This window comes from Dromiciops gliroides, chromosome X (genome assembly GCF_019393635.1).
Source record: "Dromiciops gliroides isolate mDroGli1 chromosome X, mDroGli1.pri, whole genome shotgun sequence".
Lineage (NCBI taxonomy): Eukaryota > Metazoa > Chordata > Mammalia > Microbiotheria > Microbiotheriidae > Dromiciops > Dromiciops gliroides.
Genome location: NC_057867.1, coordinates 5,072,833 through 5,095,957, shown reverse-complemented (window position 1 = coordinate 5,095,957; position 23,125 = coordinate 5,072,833). Strand labels below are relative to the sequence as shown.

The following is a 23,125-nucleotide window of genomic DNA, read 5'->3' as shown; positions in this document are numbered from 1 at the left end:
CCTGAGTTCAAATCTGGCCTAAGACACTTAACACTTACTAGCTGTGTGACCCTGGGCAAGTCACTTAACCCCCAATGCCCCACAAAAAACAACAACAACAACAACAAAAAAAAACAACTGAAAGCCAGAAGACCAATATCTCTCTTCTCCCAGGCTCTCACCAATTCTGCCCTATGCAGATGAAGAACATCGATAATCAATCTCCATCAATTAGGAGAATCCCATTAACTCTTAACATCCTTATTTTATAGGTGGGGAAACTGAGGCCTAGAAAGAGATAGTAAATTTGGAGACCCATCAATTCCAACCCCATAATTTTCATTTATTTATTTATTTGTTTGTTTGTTTGTTTATTTGTTTATTTATTTATTTATTTTTGGCGAGGCAATTGGGGTTGTGACTCGCCTAGGGTCACACAGCTAGTAAGTGTTACGTGTCTGAGGCCCAAGTTGAACTCAGGTCCTCCTGACTCCAGGGCCGGTGCTCTATCCACTGCACCACCTAGCTGCCCCCGAAACCCATAATTTATTTTTTATTTTTTATTTATTTATTTATTTATTTATTTTAGTGAGGCAATTGGGGGTTAAGTGACTTGCCCAGGGTCACACAGCTAGTAAGTGTTAAGTGTCTGAGGCCGGATTTGAACTCAGGTACTCCTGACTCCAGGACCAGTGCTCTATCCACTGCGCCACCTAGCTGCCCCCCCAAACCCATAATTTTATAGATAAGGGCAAATGAGACCCAAAGAGAGGAAGGGAGTGTAAATCTAATTGACTCCAAACGTCCTGTCCTCTTACAGGCAAGGGAAACTGAATCTCAAAGATAAGGGAAGTCCCACCCAGCCAATGTCTTTCCGTTCCAATCTTTCAGCCCCAAGCTCTTTATGTAGACAGGAAACTGGGGCCTAGTGAGAGGATTCAAGTGCCAGGCGTTGAGTGTCATACCTAGCAAGTAACAAGATCAAATCTCAAAGTCAGGTCTCCCAGCTCCCTTCATTAGGTCCAGAGGCTCTGAAGCTATTGGCCAACATCTCTTGTTCTTGTAGCCAGCAAATACCAATTGAGGGGTGAGGGATGGGTGTGTGTGTGGTTTTATATTCCTTTCTTGAGCCAGGACATGTTTAAAATTAGCTTTGACCTTTGGGGGGGGGGACTCAGGGGAAAGATTTACCAGGCAGTTTTAGCAAGAGCTAGCAACAGCTGATTGCAGCCTAACTGCACCCCCCCCCCATCCTGCCTCCACTCACTGTGCCTTGCCTCTTCTGGCCAAGCCAGGCCACAGCCTCCCCTATCCAAGGGGTTCTCCCCTGGCTCTCCACTCTCCTGGGGGAGCAAGCACACGACAACTTTACCCCATTTTCAAATCGAAAGGCCCCACTGGGGCTGTCTCGGGTGAATTAGCTAAGCCATGGAGGACAGAACAGTCAAGAGAGCAGGTAAGGGTAGGGGGCATAAAAGCTTGCAAAGGAAGGTGTAGATGATGGGGGGGGAGGAGGCAGAAACTGGGCAGAGCTGGGAGGGTGGGGATCCTTCTCTACCCCGAGAAGTAGAAAACTCCAAGGTTTGGAGAAAGGCTGATTGATCCCCCAGGTTCCTCATTCAGCTGGCTTTCTGAAACACACCAGGGTGGAGGTGTGGGGCCACCTCCAGTGGTGCTACCTCGGGCAAACCCTTCAGAGACTCAGTTTCCCCAACTGGAGGCATTTGGGTAGCCCCTTTTTGTCACTTCCTAGACAGGGCTCTTCTAAGTCTAAGCTTTTTGCTTCAGGCCTCCCTGACTCTTTTGTGATGTGACAAGAGTCATAGTCAATGAGCCTTAGGCCTCAGTTTCTTGCTCTGTAACTCTAGGAGGGTCAGGCTGTATGACCGTTAAAGTGTCCCACTAGATCTGATGTTCTGTGGTTCTAGGTCCCTTCCCTGTCTCAGGCTCTATTTCCTCTATCAAGAAATAAAATAAGAAAGTCAGACTCCCTGATCACTAAGCTGCTTCCTGGCTCTGACCCTGGGTTCCCCCCTCAGTAAGCCAATTAGCATCTTCCTCCACCACTTAGTCAAGCAGGAAGGGCAGTGTGTAGAAGCCTGGTGAGGACTAGGACCTCAAGGGGCCTGTGCACCCTCAGGCACATAGTTGCCCCTCTGGGCTGGTTTCCTCCCCTGTAAAATAGGAAACAGAAAGAGGCAAGTGTGTGTTCAGTTGTTTCAGTCATGCCCAACTCTCCGTAAGCCCATTTGGGTGCTTGGCTATTTCCCCCTCCAGCTCGTTTGACAGAAGAGGAAACTGAGGCACACCGAGTGAAGTGACAGGTCACTCAGCTAGGAAGTATCTGGAGACAGGTTTAAATCTCATCTCTGCCATTAACCAGCCTTGATACCCTCAGAACCCCAGTCTTCCCTTCTGTGAAGTGTATGGAAGAACATGTCCCCCTCACATATCTCCAGTCCACTCACAGGGTTCTTGTGAAAAGATCACAGCGTTCATTGTAAAGCCACAGGCCGAGTATAAGCTGTTCTCCATTAGAGAGTTAGTGGCAGGCCAAGAAAGGGATTTAAATTGTGTTAAGATCCTGAAGCTGGGAGGAGATGAGGGCTGGGGTCTCTGGGAGCCCCAGGGAAAAGGGGTCTAATACTGGAGGGATGGGGGAAGGGAGCCAGAGGCAGAGAGAAGGGGACATGCAAAGGAGAGACAGCAAAGAAGAGAGATGGAGACAGAGAGACCCGGAGAGAGAGACATGATGAAGGGAGAGAGAAGGGGGAGCAAGAGACAGAGACAGAGAGGGGAAGACACAGAGAAATGGAGGGAGAGAGAAAGAAAGGGAGAGGGAGGGAGAAAGGGAAGGAAAGGGAGGGAGAAAAAGAAGTAGCCATGCCCCACCCCATGCTGCCCCTGGGGCTCCAGGCTGAGATCAGCCTTGGCCTTATGCCCTCTTCTTGAAGGGATGAAGAGGCAGGAGCCTGGCGTTCAGAGCTGAGAGGGCAGCGAGGCCCACGGGCCCCGCACGTGGGGTGGGGGAGGCTGCTGTGTGATCTCTCTCCGGGCCAGGGACTCATCTGTCCTACTTACAGGCCATTGCTCCCAGGGGAGTCCTGGGCCTGGGGCCAGCGTAGTGCAGTGACCCCGACACTGCCCTGGCCTCCCCATTCAGAGTCTCCCCCAAACCCAAGCCTCCTCTTCCTCCTTACCGTCTGCCCTGGCTCCCTCTTTCCCTTTCTCCCTTCCCTCCTTCACTGACTCCCTCCATCTCTCTTTCCCTCAGTTCCTCTAGCAATCTTTCCTTCTTCTGCTGTTTCTCTGGTCGGTCGGTCCTTCCTTCCTTCCCTCCCTCTCTCTTTCCTTCCCTCCCTCTTTCCTTCCTTCCTTCCCTCCCTCCTTCCTTCCTTCCTCCTTCCCTCTCTCCCTTTTTTCTTCCCTCCCTCCTTCCTTCCTTCCCTCCCTCATCCCTCCTTCCTTCCCTCCCTCCCTTTCCTTCCCTCCCTCCTTCCTTCCTCCTTCCCTCTCTCCCTCTTTTCTTCCCTCCCTCCTTCCTTCCCTCCCTCCTTCCTTCCTTCCCTCATCCCTCCTTCCTTCCCTCCCTCCCTTTCCTTCCCTCCCTCCTTCCTTCCTTCCTTCCTTCCTTCCTTCCTTCCTTCCTTCCTTCCTTCCTTCCTTCCTTCCTTCCTTCCTTCCCTCCCTCTTTCCTTCCCTCCCTCCTTCCTTCCTTATCTCCTTCCTTCCCTCCCTCCCTTTCCCTCCCTCCCTCCTTCCTTCCTTCCTTCCCTCCCTCTTTCCTTCCCTCCCTCCTTCCTTCCTTATCTCCTTCCTTCCTTCCTTCCTTCCTTCCTTCCTTCCTTCCTTCCTTCCTTCCTTCCTTCCCTCCTTCCCTCCCTCCCTCCTTCCTTCCCTCCCTCTCCCTTTCTTTCCCTCCCTCCTTCCTTCCTTCCCTCCCTCTTCCTTTCCTTCCTTCCCTCCCTCCTTCATTCCCTCCCTCCCCCCTTCTTTCCCTCCCTCCCTCCTTCCTTCCTATAGCCCTCTGGGCCTCCCTCCATCGTTCCTTCCCTTTGGCCTTCTCACGGTCTCCCCATCTACCCTTCAGTGCCTCAGTGCCCTCAGTGTACTCTGTATCACCATCCTTCCCTCTTGCCTCTCTCCCCTGGGCCTCCCAGGCAGGTACAAAGTGCCATTTCGGGGGTGAAAATGGGGGTGGATATTGCCTGGGCAGCTTCCTCAGAGGGTAGCAGCCACCTCTGCCCTCTCTGACCCCAGGGGCCATCCTGGTCCCCACCCCCAAAGCAGGGTGTGTATTGCAGGAGGGAGGGGACTTGCTGACACCCAAAGCCCTCTGTCCATTGGCAGCCCTGCAGAGAGAGGGAGGAGGAGAGGGGGCCTGGAGGTTATCGGCTCCATACACAGTTAGGGGACAGGCACTTGGTGGTGGGAGTTCAGAGGCCTCCCTTATTGACCTCTGTCCTGCCTGGGGCCACCTCCACAAAGAGGCCAAGGGGAAGGCCAATATTACAAAGAGCCGGCTGAGCCCCAGCCAAGGCAGTCTGGGACCTGGGAGTAACAGACAGAGGTGGGAAAGTGGAGAGAGAGGGAGAGAGGGAGGGAGCAGAGAGAGAGAGAGGGAGGGAGCAGAGAAAGGGAGGAAGGCCCGACATGTCCCAAGAGATGGGGGAACTCACCCAGACCCGGCTACAGAAGATCTGGATTCCCCACACCAGCGGCAGCCGTCTGCAGCGTCGCAGGGGCTGTAAGTGGGGTTGGTGGGGGGGATCTGGGCCCTCCCAGGGGAATGGCACAGCTGTAAGTGGGTCTGAGCCCCTCAAGGGAGTGGGGGGACTGTAAGTGGGGCTGCCCCCCCAGGGGAGTTGGGGGACTGTAGATGGCTGGCAGGGTCAGGGTAGGAGCAGCCAGAGATAACTGAACAGGAGGGAAGCTCTGTTTCTTTCTTGAGAACCCGTTTTGTACTTTTGCCTTACTTTCTCAGCCTGCACTTTCATCAGGCTCTTGGAGGCTTCATCTCTCTCTTTTAGAAGTTTCTCTATCTCCTTGGAAATCCTTATACATGGCTTAGAACATTCTAATTTCTGTCAGTACATTTCCATCCCACTTAGAACCTTACCTTTATTTGTTGAGAACGTTCTGTTCTGTTTCTTCCAAACATGGCATTTGGGCATTCCCAAAGCTGCAAATTGGAATTACAGAATATCAGGGTCTCCGACTAGAGCCCCATCCTCCAACCCACACACCCCTTTAATAACGAGGAAAACTGAGACCCAGAGTGAGGGAGTAACTTGCTGGGCATCACCCAGCCAGTGAATCGAATCAAACTTGAGAACTGGAAAAGCACTTGGAAATCATCTAGTCCAACATTTGACAGCCAGGGAAACTGAGATCCAGGGGAGGTTCCATGAACCAGGAGTCACTCCTGGTGGAGCTCAGTTCTCCTGCCTTGCATAGGAGGCCTCCTATGGTTTTGTTCCTTTGCTGGGTGCCCCTCTCCCCTCTCTCCACCCTCTATCGTCAGTTGGGGGTTGGGGTGAGGCGAGGTGACATGTCTTAATTCAGTCCCTCTGGCTGGGGGAGACAGGTGTTGGTTACACAAAACCATCATGTGTGGCCCGCCTGCCCGCCCTCCCTCCCTCCATCTCAGAGTGTCCTGTTTCTATTAGTGGGAGGACACTGTCCCACTGTCCCAGAACCAAATGTTGCTGGAGACAAAGAGAGAAGGAAGGAGATGCCCCAGTGCCCAAGGAGCGGAAACTTCATTTGAAATTCCAACTTTAGAAACAGGAAAAAAAGGTTTCATGGGCAGGAGGAAGGAGGCAGTGGGAAGGTGGGGCTGAAGGGGAAGGTCAAAGAAGAGAGGAGCGCCAGTTCCCCAAAGATAACAGCACCTGCCCTTGTTCTATGAGGGTTCCTCTGCTGAGCTCTATGGGCTGCAGATAAGGCCACAGCAGCACAGTCATGCAAAGGCACCTGGGCAGGGGAGGCCTTGGGCCGTTGTATAACCTTGGGCCAGCCCTATGCCTCCTACCTTGGTCAAAGGATCTGCTCAACCCTTGGAAGGGCCCCTTCCAGCACCACCCTGCCCTCTCGAGGTCCTGGGGGAAGCTTTCTCCTCCTCCAGGCTCTAACTTCATCCCCCCAGCCCCAGCAGCTCCCCCAGGCCCAGCCTGGGCTCAGGGATACCTGTCTCCTTTCCTGAGAGCCATCATTTCAACATAAGCCCGAGCATTTAGGAAGCACCTACTTCACCTCAGGCGAGCATCGTGGGAGGTGCTGGGAAATAGGCAAAAAAAAGAGGCCAGCCCTGCCTTGGAGCTGGGGGGGAGACCCTAAAATCCATCTAGTCTCCTCATCTAACTTTCCAAAAGGGACCCTAAGGGCAGGGAAGATGGTGCCCTCAGGTGCTACCATAACAGAGCTAGGATTTGAACCCAGTCCCCCTGGCTATAGGGTAGAAGGCTCGCACTAGAACTCCTGTTGTAAAGGGGAGGAAATGAAGGCCAAGAGGTCTGGCCACTCGTGTCCAGTAAGTCAGGCCAGAGATGAGATTAAGCCTAGGCTTCCCTGACTCCAAAGGCCTTTCCCCTCCACCACGTTGGCAGGCTGCTAAGGGGGTAAGTGAACAATCCCCAGTGAGCCCCAAGGCACCCTGGAGCTGGGGAAAAGAGGACCAGCAGCAGGCAGGGGACGGTGTGTCTCAACACCTTCTCCCCAGTCCCAACCCACCTTGGGGAGTGGCTCCATCAGCCCTGCCATCTCACCCTCTCCACATTTTCCTTGCATACTTTGCCCAGGCCTCTCCTATGCCCCATCATAAGCTACCTTGTACTACACTGCGTAGTCTCTATTCCCCTAGATTGTATGCTCCTGGAGGGCAAGGACTGGGTGGGGGAGAGGGGGAGGAGCCCACAAGCACACAGGGTGACTTAGTAAGTGTTTATCAAACTGAATTGAATTTCAGCATCCATTCCCCAGTTCACCAACTCCCCAACGATGGTGATCATGGTGGGGCTGCCTGCACGGGGCAAGACCTACATCTCTACAAAGCTCACCAGGTACCTCAACTGGATTGGGACCCCAACCAAAGGTACGTATGGCCTTCTGGCCAAGGAGGCTCTGATACTATTCCTTAGCTCCCCATCAGAAGGAAGAGTGAGATTCCCCTTCCCTGGGATCCCAGAGTTAGTGTATTCTCCCATCACCACCTAGTGGCCTCAGGAGATCATAGCACTGGACAGGACCTTCCAGAGATGAGAAGAGGGCCTCATAAAGTGGGAAGATACTTAGCCAAAGTCATCTATGTAGTAAGCAGTAAAACTCGGGTCGTGTGACTTTCAGAGGTACACAGTCATTTTGAGGCTCCAATAAAGACACAGCATTTTTGGCCAAAGAGTTACTTCGAGTTTTTCCCAGGTGTCCCAAGTAGCTGAACTTAGTCCTGAGACTCCAAAGTAACATCCAGTACAGAATGTGGCCTACTTGAGAGCAGGAATTTTCTGTGTTTACCTTTGCATCCCCAGTGTCTTGCATGTAGTAGGCATTTAATAAATGCTCAGTGAATGAAATGTAGTTATGAACCTATGCCCAGATCCAAGCACATGATCCCAAGTGTCAAGGATAAGGGGGGTGCCAGGCACTCCATCCTCTTTGCTAATCAGACCATACATGCTAGGAAGGCCCTTGGAAGTAGCATCATGGTCAAAGGGCACAGCCCAGCGTTTAGCCTCAAGAAGAGACTTGGAGACACAAGTATCAGCAGCAATGAGGTCAAGTTGCAAAAGGAGATTTTGTCTTGATGTCAAGAAAAACCTCTTCCCACTCCTCCTGGTTCTGTCCTCTGGGGCCAAGCAGAATGGGGTTAATCCCTCCTTTAGGTGACAGCCCTTCAGACAACTGAGGCCAGCTCTCAAATCCTCCCTGAGTCTTCTCTTCTCCAGGGGAAAAAATCCCCATTTCCTTCCACTGGTGCACAAATAGCACAAATTGGAGGGCCTTCCCAGATTAGTCATCCTTCCCTAGCTACACTTCCTAACATGGTCCCCAGAACTAAACCCAATACAGAATGATCCTGGATTCCTTTCCAGAGAAAAAAAGAACTAATGGGACTGAGAGTCAACGGGCCAAACTCACCTGCTCAAAGTTGTCTTCTCCCAACTTTCTATTTAGTGTTCAATTTAGGCCAGTACCGCCGAGAGGCTGTCCACTACAAGAACTATGAGTTCTTTCGGCCAGATAACAAAGAAGCCTTGGTCATCCGGAAGTGAGTAGTCTTACCTTTGTTCAGGCTGTCCTTTCCTTTTCCCTCCGCTTATCCCAACCCCACTAGCCTTCTCTTATCTGCTCACCCTCCCTCTACCCTCAGTGGGCCTCTCTGCTAATCCACACTTGACCTGACCTCCAGGAGGCTCTTCTAAACTCAAACTAATCTCCTGCTCATCTGACCACCCATGATAACCTTTAGCATTTGGCTTCTGACCCCTTCCTCTTCCCTACCATGTCTTGCCCTTTCCCTACCACCCCCAACGACCTTTCTCTCTTCCTCCTCCATCAGACCTCTTCTCTCTGTCCTCTCTCAGGCAGTGTGCGATGGCGGCCCTGAAGGATGTCCATGATTACCTTGGCCATGAGGAAGGCCACGTAGCGGTAAATTGACCTAAGGGTCTCTCTGTTCTGGGTCAGAATCGCTGAGCATCCGAGCTGGGATACCCCATTGTCATATGTGGCAATCTTGATGATGTCACAGAGGAGGCAAATAGAGGGGTCTAGAAAGGGACGAGAAAATTTCCAAGTTCACACAAGCAATTACCTGGCCACAGCTCTGGCCTTGAACCTGTGCCTGCCCTTTTTCAGTGTCATTTACACTTGCCAATCCTGTCAGTAAAGGCCCAGGTCCAGCCCCATCTCCTAGTCTCCTCCAGGAAATCCTCCCCAGTCATTTAGCCTAGCTCCAAACTATATTCTGTCTGTAGGTTTTTGATGCCACCAATACTACCAGAGAAAGACGATCACTCATTCTGCAATTCGCCAAGGAGCATGGGTACAAGGTATAATAACTCATTCAGAACACACTTGTGTCCAGACTGTGACAAATAGGGGCAAAAAGAGAAAGCCAGGGGGTAAAGGGCACTAGGGTTATACAGGACCTTAAGGATCATCTGGTCTAAACCCTTCCTTTTAAAGAGGGGGAAACTGAGGCTTGGAAGGGGCAAGAGATTTGCCCAGAATCCAGATAGTAGGACTTCTATGAGGCCTTGTCCAGGTTGTAGCCAGATATTTCAGCAAGATTTCCATCTCAAATTTGTCTTTTAAAAAATTTACTGGGGGCAGCTAGGTGGCACGGTGGATAAAGCACCAACCCTGGATTCAGGAGGACCTGAGTTCAAATCCAGCCTCAGACACTTGACACTTACTAGCTGTGTGACCCTGGGCAAGTCACTTAACCCTGACTGCCCTGCGAAAAAAAAAATTTACTGAGAATTTCATGAGCTCATATCTACATGCCAGATCCAAAAAGGAAACTGAGGACCTCTCTTGTTCCCTTTCAGGTTTTCTTCATTGAGTCCATCTGTGATGACCCAGACATCATTGCGGAGAACATCACAGTAAGAGAGCCCCACTCTGACATAAGGCCTGTCCTAGCCCTCCAGAGCTCAACCTAAGGGTCAATTCTCCCCTTCCATGGCTACTTCTTTGAGGGACCTTACTGTGTTCTGGTCTGAGGAGGAAGCTGAGCCCTACAAAATGAAAACAGCCTTACAGAGACTCTTGTTCAATTCCTTTCTATAAGGAAGCAAACTGAGGCCCACAGAGGGAAGCGGTATCAACCCAAGGTTATACAGTAAGGGAAAGCCAGTCACAGTGAGCTATCCTCTTCCCTGGAAACATGTTGGAGACACTTAGTCAGGAGTCTGGGACCTAACTAATTGACCTCTCTTCCACCTTTCTGTCTCTTTCTCTTTTTCTCTATCTCTATCTCTCCTTCTTTGCATCTCTTTTGGTACCTCTCTTTCTCTGTCTCTCTCCCTCCCCATGTCTGTCTTATCTCTTCTCTTTCTCTCCTTTCTATTCTCTGTTGGTGTCTTCTCTCTCCCTCCTTCTCTCCCTGTTTCTCTCTGTCTCTGTCTCTCTCCCTGTCTCTCCTCTCTCTTCCTCCCTCCTTCCCTTATTCTCCCTTTCTCCTCTCTCCTTCTTCCCTTCCTCCCTCTCTGACTCTTTATGTCTCTGTCTCTCTTCCTTCCTCCTTCCCTCCCTTTCTCCTGTGTCTCTCTCCCTCCTCCCTCCCTCTCTCTGATTCTCTGTCTTTGTCTCTCTCAGCAAGTCAAGCTGAGCAGCCCAGATTACAAAGACTGTGACCGGGAGAAGGTAGTGGAAGATTTTCTGAAGAGAATCGAGTGCTATGAGATGAATTACCAGCCCATCGATGAGGAGCTAGACAGGTCGGAGGACCAGGAGAACTGGGCTTTTTCTTGCTGCTGGTGCTGCTGGTGCTGCTGGTGCTGCTGGTGCTGCTGGTGCTGCTGGTGCTGCTGGTGCTGCTGGTGCTGCTGCTAGGAAGGGTGGGAGGTGGGGAAAGCTCAGAAAGGGACACAGGCCAGAGCATTGTGCTTGATTGGGACCCTTGAAGGAACAGAGAAAGACAGGTGGCTTCAGATTGATCCCAGAGAAAGAGTCCTGGAAGGGAGTGATTGAAGTGGGGAAAGGATTGTAAAGGATTGAGTAAGTAAAAAGGATGAATGAAGAAGGGATTGAAGGGAATGAGTGAAGGAAGGAATAACTGAGAGGATAAAGGAATGAATGAATGGGGGAATAAATATGGGAAGGAAAGTAAGATTGCATGAAAGAATTGTTGTGGAAGAAAGAATGAGTGAGGCAAGAAAGGAAAGAAAGAAGGACAGTATTAAGGAAGGAAGGAAGGAATATGCAAAGAGAGGAAGGAATGACTGAAAGGAGAAAAGAAAGACTGAATGGGGGAAGGAATGAAAGGGTGAGGGAAAGAATGAATGCAGAAAGGAATAAATGAGGAACAGGAGGACGGAATTTCTGACTAAGGAAAGAATGAGGGAAGAGACCTGAAAGGGGCCAAAAGAAGAAGGTAAGGCAGAGTGACTGGGCCTGGGGAGAAGAGATCGTGCCGCCACCCCTGACACTGCCAGCCCTGGAGCTGGGCTTCCAAGGATCCACTAAAAGGAGGGTGAGGCTATGGCAGCCAACCCAGGGAAGGTGCAGAGGCAGAATTAAGTAGGGGTGATGGGGTGCCGCAGCAGCAATCAGCCCCAGAAAACGATGGCCAATCAGTGAACTTTGGACCCTCAGAATCTCTCTGTCTGGGGCCTCCCAACCTCCCAGCTGGCACTGACAGTGACTACTCTGTGCACACGTGCGCAAAAGCCACTGTGGCTCCAGCTTTGGCCAAGCGGCTCCCTGGAGGGAGCCTGGATATTCCAAGGGGGCCTTGCAGTTTAGCAAGAGCAGGGCAAAGCACTGGGCACAGCAGCTCTGGGAGAAAGGGCCACTTGGATATGGCAAAGGGGGCACCAGTCACATACTGGAGAGCCTGAGGCCTAGCAAAGGCCCCTTCTCTGAATCTCCTTTGCTCTTGCAGCCACCTGTCCTACATCAAGATCTTTGACGTGGGGACCCGTTATCTAGTGAACAGGGTTCAGGACCATATCCAGAGCCGCACGGTGTACTACCTGATGAACATCCACGTCACACCTCGTTCCATCTACCTGTGCCGACATGGCGAGAGTGAACTTAACCTCAAAGGCCGCATTGGCGGGGACTCAGGCCTTTCCCCCAGGGGCAAACAGGTAGGGGCTTTGGCTCCTGGAGATGGGGAAATGGACTCAATGAACCATCTTCTCCTTCACTTAACTGTAACCTTCCAGTCCTTTCAGTCTCCCATCCTTTCCTCCTTGCATCCATCCCTTTCCTCCCTCTTTCCCTCCTTTTTCTCCCTCCCTCCCTTTTCTTCTGCCCTCCTACCCCTCATTCATTTCTCCCTTCTCCACAACCTCCTTCCTTCACTCTTTCCTTTAATCATGTCTTCCATCACTCATTCATGCCTTTCTTTGCTCATGCATTCTTTGCCTCGCTTCATTTCATTCTTTCTCTACTCATTTTTTTTTTTTTTGCGGGGCAATGAGGGTCACACAGCTAGTAAGTGTCAACTGTCTGAGGCCAGATTTTTTTTTAGTGAGGCAATTGGGGTTAAGTGACTTGCCCAGGGTCACACAGCTAGTAAGTGTTAAGTGTCTGAGGCTGGATTTGAACTCAGGTACTCCTGACTCCGGGGCTGGTGCTCCATCCACTGCGCCACCTAGCTGCCCCCTGAGGCCAGATTTAAACTCAGGTCCTCCTGAATCCAGGGCTGGTGCTTTATCCACTGAGCCACCTAGCTGCCCCCTACTCATTCTTTTTCTTTACTCCCTCATGCCTTTACTCCTTTGTTCATTTTCTTCTTCCTTCACTCATTTATTCTTTCACTCATTCCTTCTTTCCTCCACTAAATCATGTTTCCTTTCATTCCTGCTTCCCATACTTCCCTCCTTCTTTCATTCAATGCTTCCTTTATTCACAGAAATGTGAATTCTAAAGCTGCACTGTGAACTCATGCAGGCATTCATTCATCCATTGCTCTCTCTCCCTTCTCCCCTGCCTCTGCCTTCTTCCCCTCCTCTTCTACCAGGCCTGGCCTAGTGCAGTAACTTCCTCATTAGGCTCTCCTCTGTCCAGATCTCATAGTGCTGCCCAAATAGCTCTACCACACAGCTTGGAGCACGTCACCCCTGCTCAAAATCCCTTGAAGCAAAGCCCAGCTCCTCAGCCTGGCATTAAAGGCCCCCCAACGTAGTTCCAGCCCACCTACCTGGGTACCTTATTGCCTTTCTTTTCTTTTTTTAGCCTTATTTCATTTTATTCCCCCTATATCCCTCTCCCCCCCCACACACAAAGACACCACATTCCAGCCCAACTGGACTAATAGTTTCCCAAACTCAACCGTCCATCTCTAAACTGCATCAAGCCCACTCCCATCTGTAGTTTCCTTGAAGGCCAGACCTCCCACCTAACACTTTACTGATTCTTTCTCTCCTTAAATCACTTGGGATTTGCCTCTCTGTGTGTTAGAGCAAGACTCCTTTGGGCCTTTCTGTCCCCAGAATTGAGCACAGTGCTTCGCACAAAGCAGGCATCTAACTAATGTGGGCTCAATTGGATTGAGTTGAATCAGATGCGGTTTCTCCTGCCAGACCCAAAGATTTTAAAAGCCTCCATATCCTCTTTCCCTGTTACTTTGCAGTATGCATACGCCTTAGCAAACTTCATCCAGTCCCAGGACATCAGCTCCTTGAAGGTCTGGACAAGCCACATGAAGAGAACAATCCAGACGGCTGAGGCCTTGCAGGTCCCTTATGAGCAGTGGAAGGCTCTGAATGAGATAGATGCTGTGAGTGAGGGATGGATGGATGGATGGAGAGATGGATGGATGGAGAGAGGGAAGTCTGTCAACTCAGGGAGGGTGCCATCCCTGGATGCCACTGGAGCAAGGGAGATAGCCTAGCAAGGTCCCTGAGTACAGTGACCTGCTGGGGAGGTCCCAGCATGCACACACAGAACATCCCTCATACACATTCATATGTATACATACATATATATATGTATACACATACCACCTTGTACACATTCCTACGTACACACACACACACACACACACACACACTACAGATAACATACAAACATGTACCACAAACACAGTGAACATGGGACATAGTTATAGGCATGTCAGACATGAGCACAACCAGAGCCAAAAACAAACACTAAAAACACACCCCCACACACAGAGCTATGGCTACACATGCTTGAACACAGACTCTCACAAACACTGTTAGATACCCCCCCACCTCCAAACTTATACACCTGTACCAGAGGTGCCCAGACACGCACACGCGTGTATTTCCCCAATGCCCACTGAAGTCAGAGACATAGAGTGAATGCAGACGCTCGCAGACCTAGTCTATGCAGACCTGCACGTGTATGCTCCCACATTCTAGTTCATATAGCCCAGACCTCTTTCCTGGACCCATTTATTGATGCCTGCTGTATTTCAGGGTGTCTGTGAAGAGATGACCTATGAGGAGATCCAAGAGCATTACCCAGAGGAATTTGCACTTCGAGACCAGGACAAATATCGCTACCGCTACCCCAAGGGAGAGGTGAGGGGGGCCCGTTGGGAGCAACAGCCAAACAAAAGCTGGGTCAGCACCTGCTGCCAGAGCCCCAGAGGCCCATTATGCCCTGTGTTTAGCTGTGCTCAAGTCTGGCTGGTGCCTATTCAGCTGGTCTCAGGCCCCCTCCCACCCTCACAAGCTACCTACCCTGAGACTCCATCCACAGTGTGTTCCCTATTTGGGCTGCAGCACCCTAGGAGGGAGAGCCCATGGTCAACACCATTCCCCCACCCTGCACCTCAGTGCATAAGAAAGAAGTTACACCTGAGTACAGGCCATCTCATGCCCTCATCCCTAAACCCTTTTGATTCTGAATTCCCTGGGAGGTCAAGATGCTCTCTTGGCCAAGAGTGAGGGAGAAGCCAATGTCCTTTGTAGCTTTCCTATCCCTGACCTCACACCCTACAGACCAGGGGCATCAGGATCCCCCACCATACAGTGAAAGAATCAGGACCAGGGGTGTGAGCAGTGGGCTGGAGAGGACTGGGGCATGGGGTGGGGTGGGAAGGGCTTTCCCAGAACTAGCTAGGGAGTTCAAAATCAAAGCCAGGAGCAAGAAGCCTAGCCTCCTGGGGGTGCCTCCCCGGGGGTGCACTAGCATGCCTCTGGCCAGCAGGTGGCTCTCTGCCCCTCTCCCTTCTTGCTCATGTCATGGTCTGTCTCTCCTTTCTAGTCCTATGAGGACTTGGTACAGCGTCTAGAGCCTGTGATCATGGAACTCGAACGGCAGGAGAACGTGCTGGTGATCTGCCACCAGGCTGTGATGCGTTGTCTCCTGGCCTACTTTCTGGATAAGACTGCAGGTAACCCCTAGCATCCTGCCAGAGCCAGAGCCCAGGCAAGGACTGGCCCAGCCTGGTGGGGTGAGCATACAGGGGAGGAACTCACCACGTGGCAGCAAACAGTCCTCAGTGAACACACTTAAATCCAAAGCAGACACAGCCAGTGGGAGAAGTGACCCTAACAGTGCTTTGCTTAGCATGAGATATAGCAACGTTTCCTTTCTAAGAAAAAGTCGAAAAGGTCTCTTCACTACAAGAGATCAAACAACATTATTACAAAATGCCACTTGCAAAAAAGAGGCTCTGCACACAGGAAGCTGGCAAAGCCTGGGGAATAGCATCCCTGGTGCTATGGTGGTGCCAGGATATGGAGGTGTGCCTGGGTCTCCAAAATGGTGGCAGTGGGATGCAGCCTTTGGCAGCCCCAAGAACCCCAGGCCTAACATGGCTCTTCACGGGAGGCTACGGCAGTTCGTGGCATCCTGGCCAGAGCGGGGAGAACAACACGCACAACTTTGAAACTCCCCAGCTGAGAGGTGACCTGGATAAGTCCCTTTGCCTCAGTTTCCTCCTCCGTAATGGGGATAATATTCATAATAGCCACCTTACATGATTGTTGTGAGGAAAGTACGCTATGTACCTTCAAAAAGTTGGGAAATAAGAGGCATTAGTTTGATTATGTGCCGAGGTGTGGAGGGGCTGAGCTTGGCATCAACCGAGAGAAGAGGGACTCCTGGATCTTTTGAAGTACAGAATGCCCCGGGCATGGAAAGATTGAGTCAGCCTCCATGCCAGAAACATCCGTGTTCGAGTCCTCCTCTGATACATGCTGGCTACGTGTCTCTGGCCAAATTACTGCAGTTCTCTGGGCCCCAAGTGCTAGTGAAAGCAGCAGCCCAGTCTCTAGCCCTAGCCATGTCTACAGATCCCTCCATGGCTCCCACGTCAATGGAGTGCCTCGCTCCAAGGTGGCCCAACTGTGCCGTCATCCGGATGCATTCTTGCCTGACCTCCTCTTCCCAACCCTCCAAAAAGAATCAGGGGCTCCCTCCACTTCTCCTGATATCATGTGGGCTGACTTAAGGACTGGGTCACTTTTGGTCCTACACAGTGGCTCACCAAGGCCAGAGAGCTTACTTATTAGCTAGGGGCCAGTCTGCTGCTAACTAGGCCTTATGCTTAGGAAGTGTGATCCTCAGGCAGAAGTCATCTGGTAGTAGGCAGGGTTTGTCTTCCAAGGGAGTTGCCACCTCCAGTAGCCTCCCCAGCCTCCAAATGACTTTAGAAGGTGCTTTATGCAGTGGGTAGAGATGGATGAGGAGAGGGGCTGGGAGTGGGGGGGATGAATGGTGGGACAGTGTACAGATGGACAGCTGACATTTCTTCCTTCCTTTAACAGAGGAGCTACCTTATCTCAAATGTCCCCTGCACACAGTACTCAAACTCACCCCAGTGGCTTACGGTGAGTGCTGCCACCTACCCCAAGTTCCCCACATATGCTAACTGCCCCCAACTTCCTCCTCCCTACGCCCAACACCAGACAGTGCAAATCACAGTGGGACGGGACTTGAAGGGACTCGTAGAGTCCCCCAACACTCCTCCTCTCCCCCTTCCAGTCATATGCATACACATTTCACAGACAGAGAGACTAGGGGCCCAGCAAGATGCAGGAGCACACCCAACACCATCCGGCAAGTCAGGGGCAGAAGATGGGCCTCCCAGAAAGGCCTTCGGACTCCTAGCGTCACTATTACTGCAAGCTCGCCTCCTCTACTTTCCCGGCCCTTTCCGGCTCGACTTCTTAAGAGAAGCCAAGGACGTTGGCTACCTCTGCTCAGTCTCTTCCTAATTCTTGACAGTCTGACTTCCAACCTCAACATTACCCCAGAACCAAAGGCTCCACGACGAAACTGAAGGACCTGTTTTTACTCCTCTCCTTGGTTGCCAGCTTCTGGATCCTGCCTCACTGCACTGTCCTGTCGGACCAGCAGCACCTGGGTCCCCGTTTCCGAACACTGTCCTGAGCCTTCCCCTCTTTCTCTATTCTGTCTCCCCCTCCCTTCTCCCTCTCCCTTTCCCTCCTTTCATCTGTCAGTGCAGGGGTTGAGTCCCTTTCCATTTGTGAATGTTGTGGGATTGATGGCTTGTTCTTTCCCCTTTCCCTCATTCTCAGGTTGCAAAGTTGAGTCCATTTACCTAAATGTGGAGGCAGTGAACACCCACCGAGAGAAGCCTGAGGTAGGTGGGCAGGCACTGTGTGGTTCCGGAGCATCTGCCTCAGTGAGGCTGGGCAGACCCTGTCCCCTGTTAGCATCTGACTACTTCCCTTCCTGGTAATATGGGAAGGCAGCAGCCGAGGCCAGACTGGCCCAGCCAATAGGACTTTCGGCAGATCCTTCACCGAGGGTGCGACCTGACTCAGCCCTGACTGCCAGTCAGCCGCCCTGTTACGCTCTAGGGCCAGGCCAGTCACAGGGGGTGTGAATGAGAATAGAGGGAAAGCTTGGGCCTGACCGTCACGGCCTCAGACAGGGGACTCTGGGGGACGTGGCCCCAAGAGCCCCACTCGGTTTCCTAATTCAAGGTGGGATCTTGCAGCTAATGGACAGCTCCCTTCATGGTGTTCCCATTAGGGGCAGGAGATCAAGGAAGGGAGTGGCAATAGAACTATGGATCTTCTCATCCTCCTGATGGATCCTAAGTTTCCTCATCTGGGAAGTGGGCAGCTAGCTGGGCACAGTGACCTCAGAAGTGAGATCTCACAGCCAAGACGGCACCTGCATCTGCTGTCGTGTTTCCAGGGGAGAGGCCAGGGGGCGGCAGGTGACCAGAAGGTCCCTTCCTCTCTCTGTTGGGCCCCGGTTTCCTCATCTGATAGTTAAACCCGGGCTCCAAGAGCCTACGGCCATCAGTGGTGGTTGGCTGGAAGAGCTAACGTCTGTGTCCCCCTAAAGAGAAGTGGCCCCACACTGGTCTCAGCTCCAGCCCCCCTCCACGGAGACCTCGAGGGCTGTGTCGCTGGCCTTTCTGTCCTCGCTCCCTCCCTCCCTGTCACGCCCCACCCCGGGCCCCTCCTTCTGCTCAGCCAGCCGTGCTCCCACACACAGGAACTTCCACCCTGTTCCTCTGGCCAGCCCCCCACCAACCAAACTGCCCTCCTTGGAAGACCTGAGTGAAGCCCTCCCTTCCCTGAATGCTCAGGTAAACTTCCCTCCCCTCCCTCTGCCCAGGGAGTCGCTCTTGGGGGGCTAGCACTCCACCTATCTCCTCCTGCCTGGGCAGAGATCTGCTGAGGGCAGTGCAGAGCTGGGCAAAGAGGAGGGAAGAGAGGGGGTCAGGAGGTGGCAGCCCTGGACAGGCTTCCGCTGTCTCTCCTTCCCATTCAGCCCCAAGTCAGACACATAACAAGCATTCCTTAGGTGCCTACTATGTGCCAGGCACTGTGCTAAGCACGTGGCAATGATTATCTCATTGGAACCTCACAACAACCCTGACAGGTAGGTGCTGTTATTGGCCCCATTTGACAGATGAGGAAACTGAGGCAGACAGCAGTGAAGTGAGTTGCCTAGGGTCACACAGCTAGGAAGTATCTGAAGCCACATTTGAACTCAGGCCTTCCTGACTCCAAGGCTGGGGCTCTATGCACTGTGCCACCTAGTGGTCCCTAGTCAGCCCCAATAAGAAGCAGTTTTCTCTTGTCCCTGACATCTGGAGAACTGCCATCCTCACTGTGTGCAAACAGTATTGGAGGAGTGGAAAGTGCCCCTAAGGAAGAAGTGAAAAATCAGGTCAGAAAGATTGAGTTTGGCCCTTCGAGGCCAGAACATTCTGTCCACAGTGCTGGAGCCTGCCAGCTCACCCGAGTCACAGAATGTCACGACTGAAAAGAAGGTACCCGAGATGAATACAGCTTCCTTGCTTCACAGGGGGTGGGGGGTGGGGGAACTGAGGCTGAGAAAGCAGAAGGGAAAGCCCTTTCTCAAGGTCCCACATGTGGTAAGAGAGCAGCAGTAGTCAGGCCAGGACCCAGGTCTCCTGGGTTTTCAGTCCAGATCTCTCCTTATATCATGACCCTATCGTTTCAGAACGTGGATGTCACCCGTGAACCTGAAGAAGCCCTGGATACAGTGCCAGCTCACTACTAAACATCTTAGGACAGGCCAGAGAGCCCCCTCCTCTTCTCATTCCCACAGCCAGAGGCTGGCTAGGGGGTACCCTAGCAAAGGGATCCACACCCCCCATCCATCTTTGCAGTCTCACAGCTGACCAGAGACCAAAGCCAGGCCCTGGTTTAGCACTTTCATTTTGGAAACTAAGGCAGATAGGAAAAGGAGGGTGGGGAGTGGCAGAGGAAGAGAAGCCAATGATGCAAAGGAATAGGGAAGCTCTAGCCAGTAACCCAGTAAGGCAGTTCCCAATCAGGCCCTTACCTAGGCCATGTGGTAGCCAGCACCCAGAATTCCATCTAAGGCACCCCCACCAGTTCACATACTGAAACCAAAGGAGTTGATCCACCCCTCCATGTGGACTTACCCTTCAACACAATAAAATCACCAAGTTCTCTCTGTGTGGGGAGATCATCTGCTTAATTGAACCCACTGACGTATCTGGAGTACCTCCTATGGATTATTCTGTAGGTGAAACAAGACTGCTGTACTCGGCAGCCAATCACAAGACAATCCAGTGTTTCTGTGGCCGTGGGGAGGTGGGGTGGTGGTGGCAGCAAATGCCAAGTGTGCCTTGTGCTCACTGCACCCCCCCCCCCATGCTCCCTGGCCACCAGCATCCATGTTATCTTAGAACCATGACACCTTTGGAGACAGTGGCAAAATCACAGCTCTTTATTTCTCCCCTCTCGCAAATAGACCTTTGGACTGGATTATCCCCAAGGTTTCTTCCTTCTCTGAAACACTCGAGATTGGATTAGGCAACCCCTTAGGAAGCTGCCAGCTCTGAAGGAGCAGTCCTGTGAACTCCTCTGCCTCAGAATCACAATCACCCAGCTTAATGCTACACCAAGATATTACAATGCTTGGCCTCAGAGCCACCCTGATCCCTACTGGCTGTGTGACCTTCCACTGGTGTCCTAGGAAACTGACTCAAATCACAGAGCATTTGCTACTCCCAGGTTCAGTTCCCATCTCCACCTGTGTTTGACTAGGGTAGGAGCTATCATCAGGCTCCCTCCCACTTCCCTCTTGAGGTTGCTCAAGCTGACCCCCAGAGCCCAGGAATGGTAGAGGCAGCTTCCCATTATTAAGGTCATGCCAGTAGAGGGCAGCTAAGTGGCATAGCACCAGAACTGCAGTCAGTTAGACTCAACTTCCTGAGTTCAAATCTGGCCTTGGACACTTACTAGCCATGTGACCCTAGGCCAATTCACTTAACTCTTTTTGCCTCAGTTTCTTCATCTGTAAAATGAGCTGGAGAAGAAAATGGCAAAACCACTCCAGGATCTCTGCCAAGAAAACCCCAAGTGGAGTCAGGAAGAATCAGACATGACTGAAATGACTCAATAGTGATATGACACTATGCAAGTACAGTTCAGTCTTTCAGCACAACCCAGAGTCCAGAAGCGACTTAAGGAGAATCTCAAGGGAGCCCAAGAATGTCAGTTACTTGGGTGGGAAGGGGACAACCATTTAGTAAGCTTCCCCTATGTGCTAAGTGCTTTCCCAATATTCTCTTGTGATCCCATCCACTCTCAAAAAACTGTAAGGACAGTCCTGGATGGGGGGCAACTTTGAAGCAGGACAAATATACACATGTGGACGATCTGCTGGGGGGTGGGATAAAGATCATGCCATGTCTGTGGCTCCAAGGCCAAGCAAGTCCTCGCCCACAGGAGGCCAGGGAATGTGTGGTGAACCTCATCTACAAACCCCCCAGAGCAGGCCCGGAGGCGCACAAAGAGACCACAGAGATCAACTTGCAAGTTTATTGGACCCGGACTACAGAGGGGATGGGTCCTAATTCATAACTACTGTGCACATAGCTCGTGTGAAACGACGCTTCTTGTGCTTTGGAACTGCCACCTCAATGGGGCACTCAGACTGGCCACTCTCCTACTCCAGGAAACTTCCAGAGTCGGAGGCAGAGGCACAGGCTTCGGCCTCAGATTCAGCCTCAGACTCGGCCTCTGCCAGAGCTGAAGCCGAAGCCGAGGCGGAGGCGGAGGCGGAGGCGGAGGCGGAGGCGTAGACGTAGGCCGAGGCGGAGGCCGAGGCCAAGGCCAAGGGCGAGGGAGAAGCAGAGGCAGAGGCAGAGGCAGTTGCCACTTCCTCCCGAAGGGCTTCATTGTATTGGATCGCCCAGCTACGAGGGTCCCTCCTTTGGATCTAGGAAAAAGCAGAGTTGGTTGCCTGTTAGAAGTCAGCATTCTGAGCAGTAACAGGGTCCCCTCTACTTCAGGCCCAGGGGGTGAGCACCTGGTGATTATCCCCATCTCAAACCCTTCCCCACAAGTTCACCCCATCCTTACTACCTTAGCCACGAAGCGAAGGACCTGCATCTTGCTGGTCTCTAGGAAAGCTCTGGGTCCCCAGACAAACTCATATTCCTCAGGGTCAGTGTAGGGAATCCGGTTGTACTCCAAATACCTTGGAGATGAGGGAAAATACAGCCTTCATCTCCAAGCTTGGCCTTCTCCCTCCCACCCAGACTCCCAGGGACAAAGGCCTATCCATCTGCAGAAGGCCTTCCCCTGATCCCTAGAGGCAGTCCTCCTTGTAAACCCAAGCCCTATCACCTCTTGCTCTCACAAGCATGAGGTTTGCTGGATTGGATATGTATGGTCAACTGAGAGACAGTGAGGCAAATGTTTCTGCCCCCCTGTGATTGAAGGACCTCACGGGCTTTACTGTGCGGTGTGTGGTAAACAGCCTGGCCACGCTCTCTGCCGACTGCTCTGATCACACCGTTCTTGCCAGCCAAGGGTCATGGGGAATTTCTGTGCAAGCACAAGGCTGCTTGTAACAGGGAAACCAACAGATGAGCATGGAAACCAAGGGAATGATAACGGTTCATGACCCACAATTACTATGTAAGGGAGATAGAGTACGGTTTATTATTGACATCTGAGAGTCCAGAGAGGGAAAGGGACTTGTTCAAGGAGAACTGGCTGTCAGCACCAGTAGGAAAAGAGACTGGACCCAAACCAACTTTCCAAAACACAAAATTCAGCACTGCTAAGGGCTCTAGAGAGACCTACTCAAGGTGCCACCAACTCACCTCTGGTTGACAAATTCATCAGTGATCAGCTTCCTCACATCCCCAAAGAGTGGATGCTTTTTGCTAAAGCCAGAAAGAAAAACCATTTTAGCTTATGCAAAGGAATCATCTGGGCAGCAAAGTCAGAGACAGAGACGTTTCTCAAGGAAATATGTCCTTAAGAGAACGAGGGCATGCTTACCCTGAGAAAAAGAATCCTGAGAGAGGCTTTGATTAATGTCCTAAAGCATCCAAAGGGCTGCTATTCAGTCATTTTAGTCATGTCCTACCCTTCATGACCCTAATCAGGGTTTTCTTGCAAAAATCCTGGGGTGGTTTGCCATTCCTTTCTCCAGCTCATTTTACAGATGAGGAAACTGAGGCCAACAGGGAAGTGACATGCTCAGGGTCACCTAGACAGTAAGGGTCTGAGACTGTCTTTGAACTCAGGTCATCTTAACTTCCAGCCCAGCATTCTAGCCACTGCGGTGTCACCTAGCTTCCCTGAAGGGCTGCTATGGGGAGGAAAAATTGAGGTTTGTTCTGCTAGGACCCCCAGGGCAGGGTCAGGAGCAGAGAGTGGGATTCACAGGGAGACAAATTTCAAATTCCCATGGGAAAGGACCTTTGAAAAATAATAGTTGTCCCATAATCGAATGAACTAACTCAGGGGCAGTGAGATGGGTCTTTGAGCAGAGATGGCTTCAGAGTACACTCCCCACCCCAGAGGGAAGAGGGGCTGGAGGACCTCTAAAGTCCTTTGCAATGGTTAAGATTTATCATGATCTCAGATTTGGGGCTGGAAGGGCCCTTGACCCAAGCTGCATGTGAACAAGTCTTCCCTTCCAACCAAGTGGTTGGCTATTGCCTTCAAGGGAGGTGGATTTTCTAAGGGAAGCCCCATGTCCTCACTTGAAGACC

General features: G+C 51.7%; 2 protein-coding genes and 1 non-coding gene across 8 annotated transcripts in view; 1 reads left to right on the top strand and 2 right to left on the bottom strand.

Annotated features, from left to right (window-relative positions):
* The first annotated feature begins 1,240 nt into the window (after positions 1-1,240).
* On the top strand, positions 1,241-19,562 carry PFKFB1 (6-phosphofructo-2-kinase/fructose-2,6-biphosphatase 1). Of its 5 annotated transcripts, none has more exons than XM_043973891.1 (15): positions 1,241-1,435; positions 6,947-7,072; positions 8,152-8,245; positions 8,562-8,628; positions 8,955-9,029; positions 9,531-9,587; positions 10,300-10,421; positions 11,588-11,795; positions 13,286-13,432; positions 14,094-14,198; positions 14,887-15,016; positions 16,395-16,457; positions 17,169-17,233; positions 18,103-18,196; positions 19,081-19,562. In XM_043973891.1, exons 1-14 carry the CDS (start codon positions 1,408-1,410, stop codon positions 18,169-18,171), a joined length of 1,356 nt encoding a protein of 451 aa, XP_043829826.1. In that variant the 5' UTR covers positions 1,241-1,407; the 3' UTR covers positions 18,172-18,196; positions 19,081-19,562. The 5 variants fall into 5 exon arrangements, with proteins under 5 accessions (XP_043829826.1, XP_043829827.1, XP_043829828.1 ...); XM_043973889.1 differs by lacking the exon at positions 1,241-1,435 and adding an exon at positions 3,965-4,726; XM_043973892.1 differs by lacking the exon at positions 18,103-18,196 and having other exon boundaries at positions 1,243-1,435.
* A 1,357-nt stretch (positions 19,563-20,919) lies between these two features.
* Positions 20,920-23,125, bottom strand: part of LOC122733457 (melanoma-associated antigen B10-like) — a 39,220-nt gene continuing 37,014 nt past the window's right edge. For both annotated transcript variants that reach the window (XM_043973887.1, XM_043973888.1), the window contains exons 12-14: positions 22,226-22,288; positions 21,480-21,594; positions 20,920-21,333 (exon numbers count right to left, since the gene is read on the bottom strand). In XM_043973887.1, the coding sequence (XP_043829822.1) occupies positions 21,061-21,333; positions 21,480-21,594; positions 22,226-22,288 (451 nt within the window). In that variant the 3' untranslated portion in view covers positions 20,920-21,060. The remainder of the gene's footprint in view (positions 21,334-21,479; positions 21,595-22,225; positions 22,289-23,125) is intronic.
* On the bottom strand, positions 21,792-21,915 carry LOC122734248. Its single transcript, XR_006354047.1, has one exon. It is a non-coding gene; the product is annotated as a small nucleolar RNA SNORA11 (small nucleolar RNA).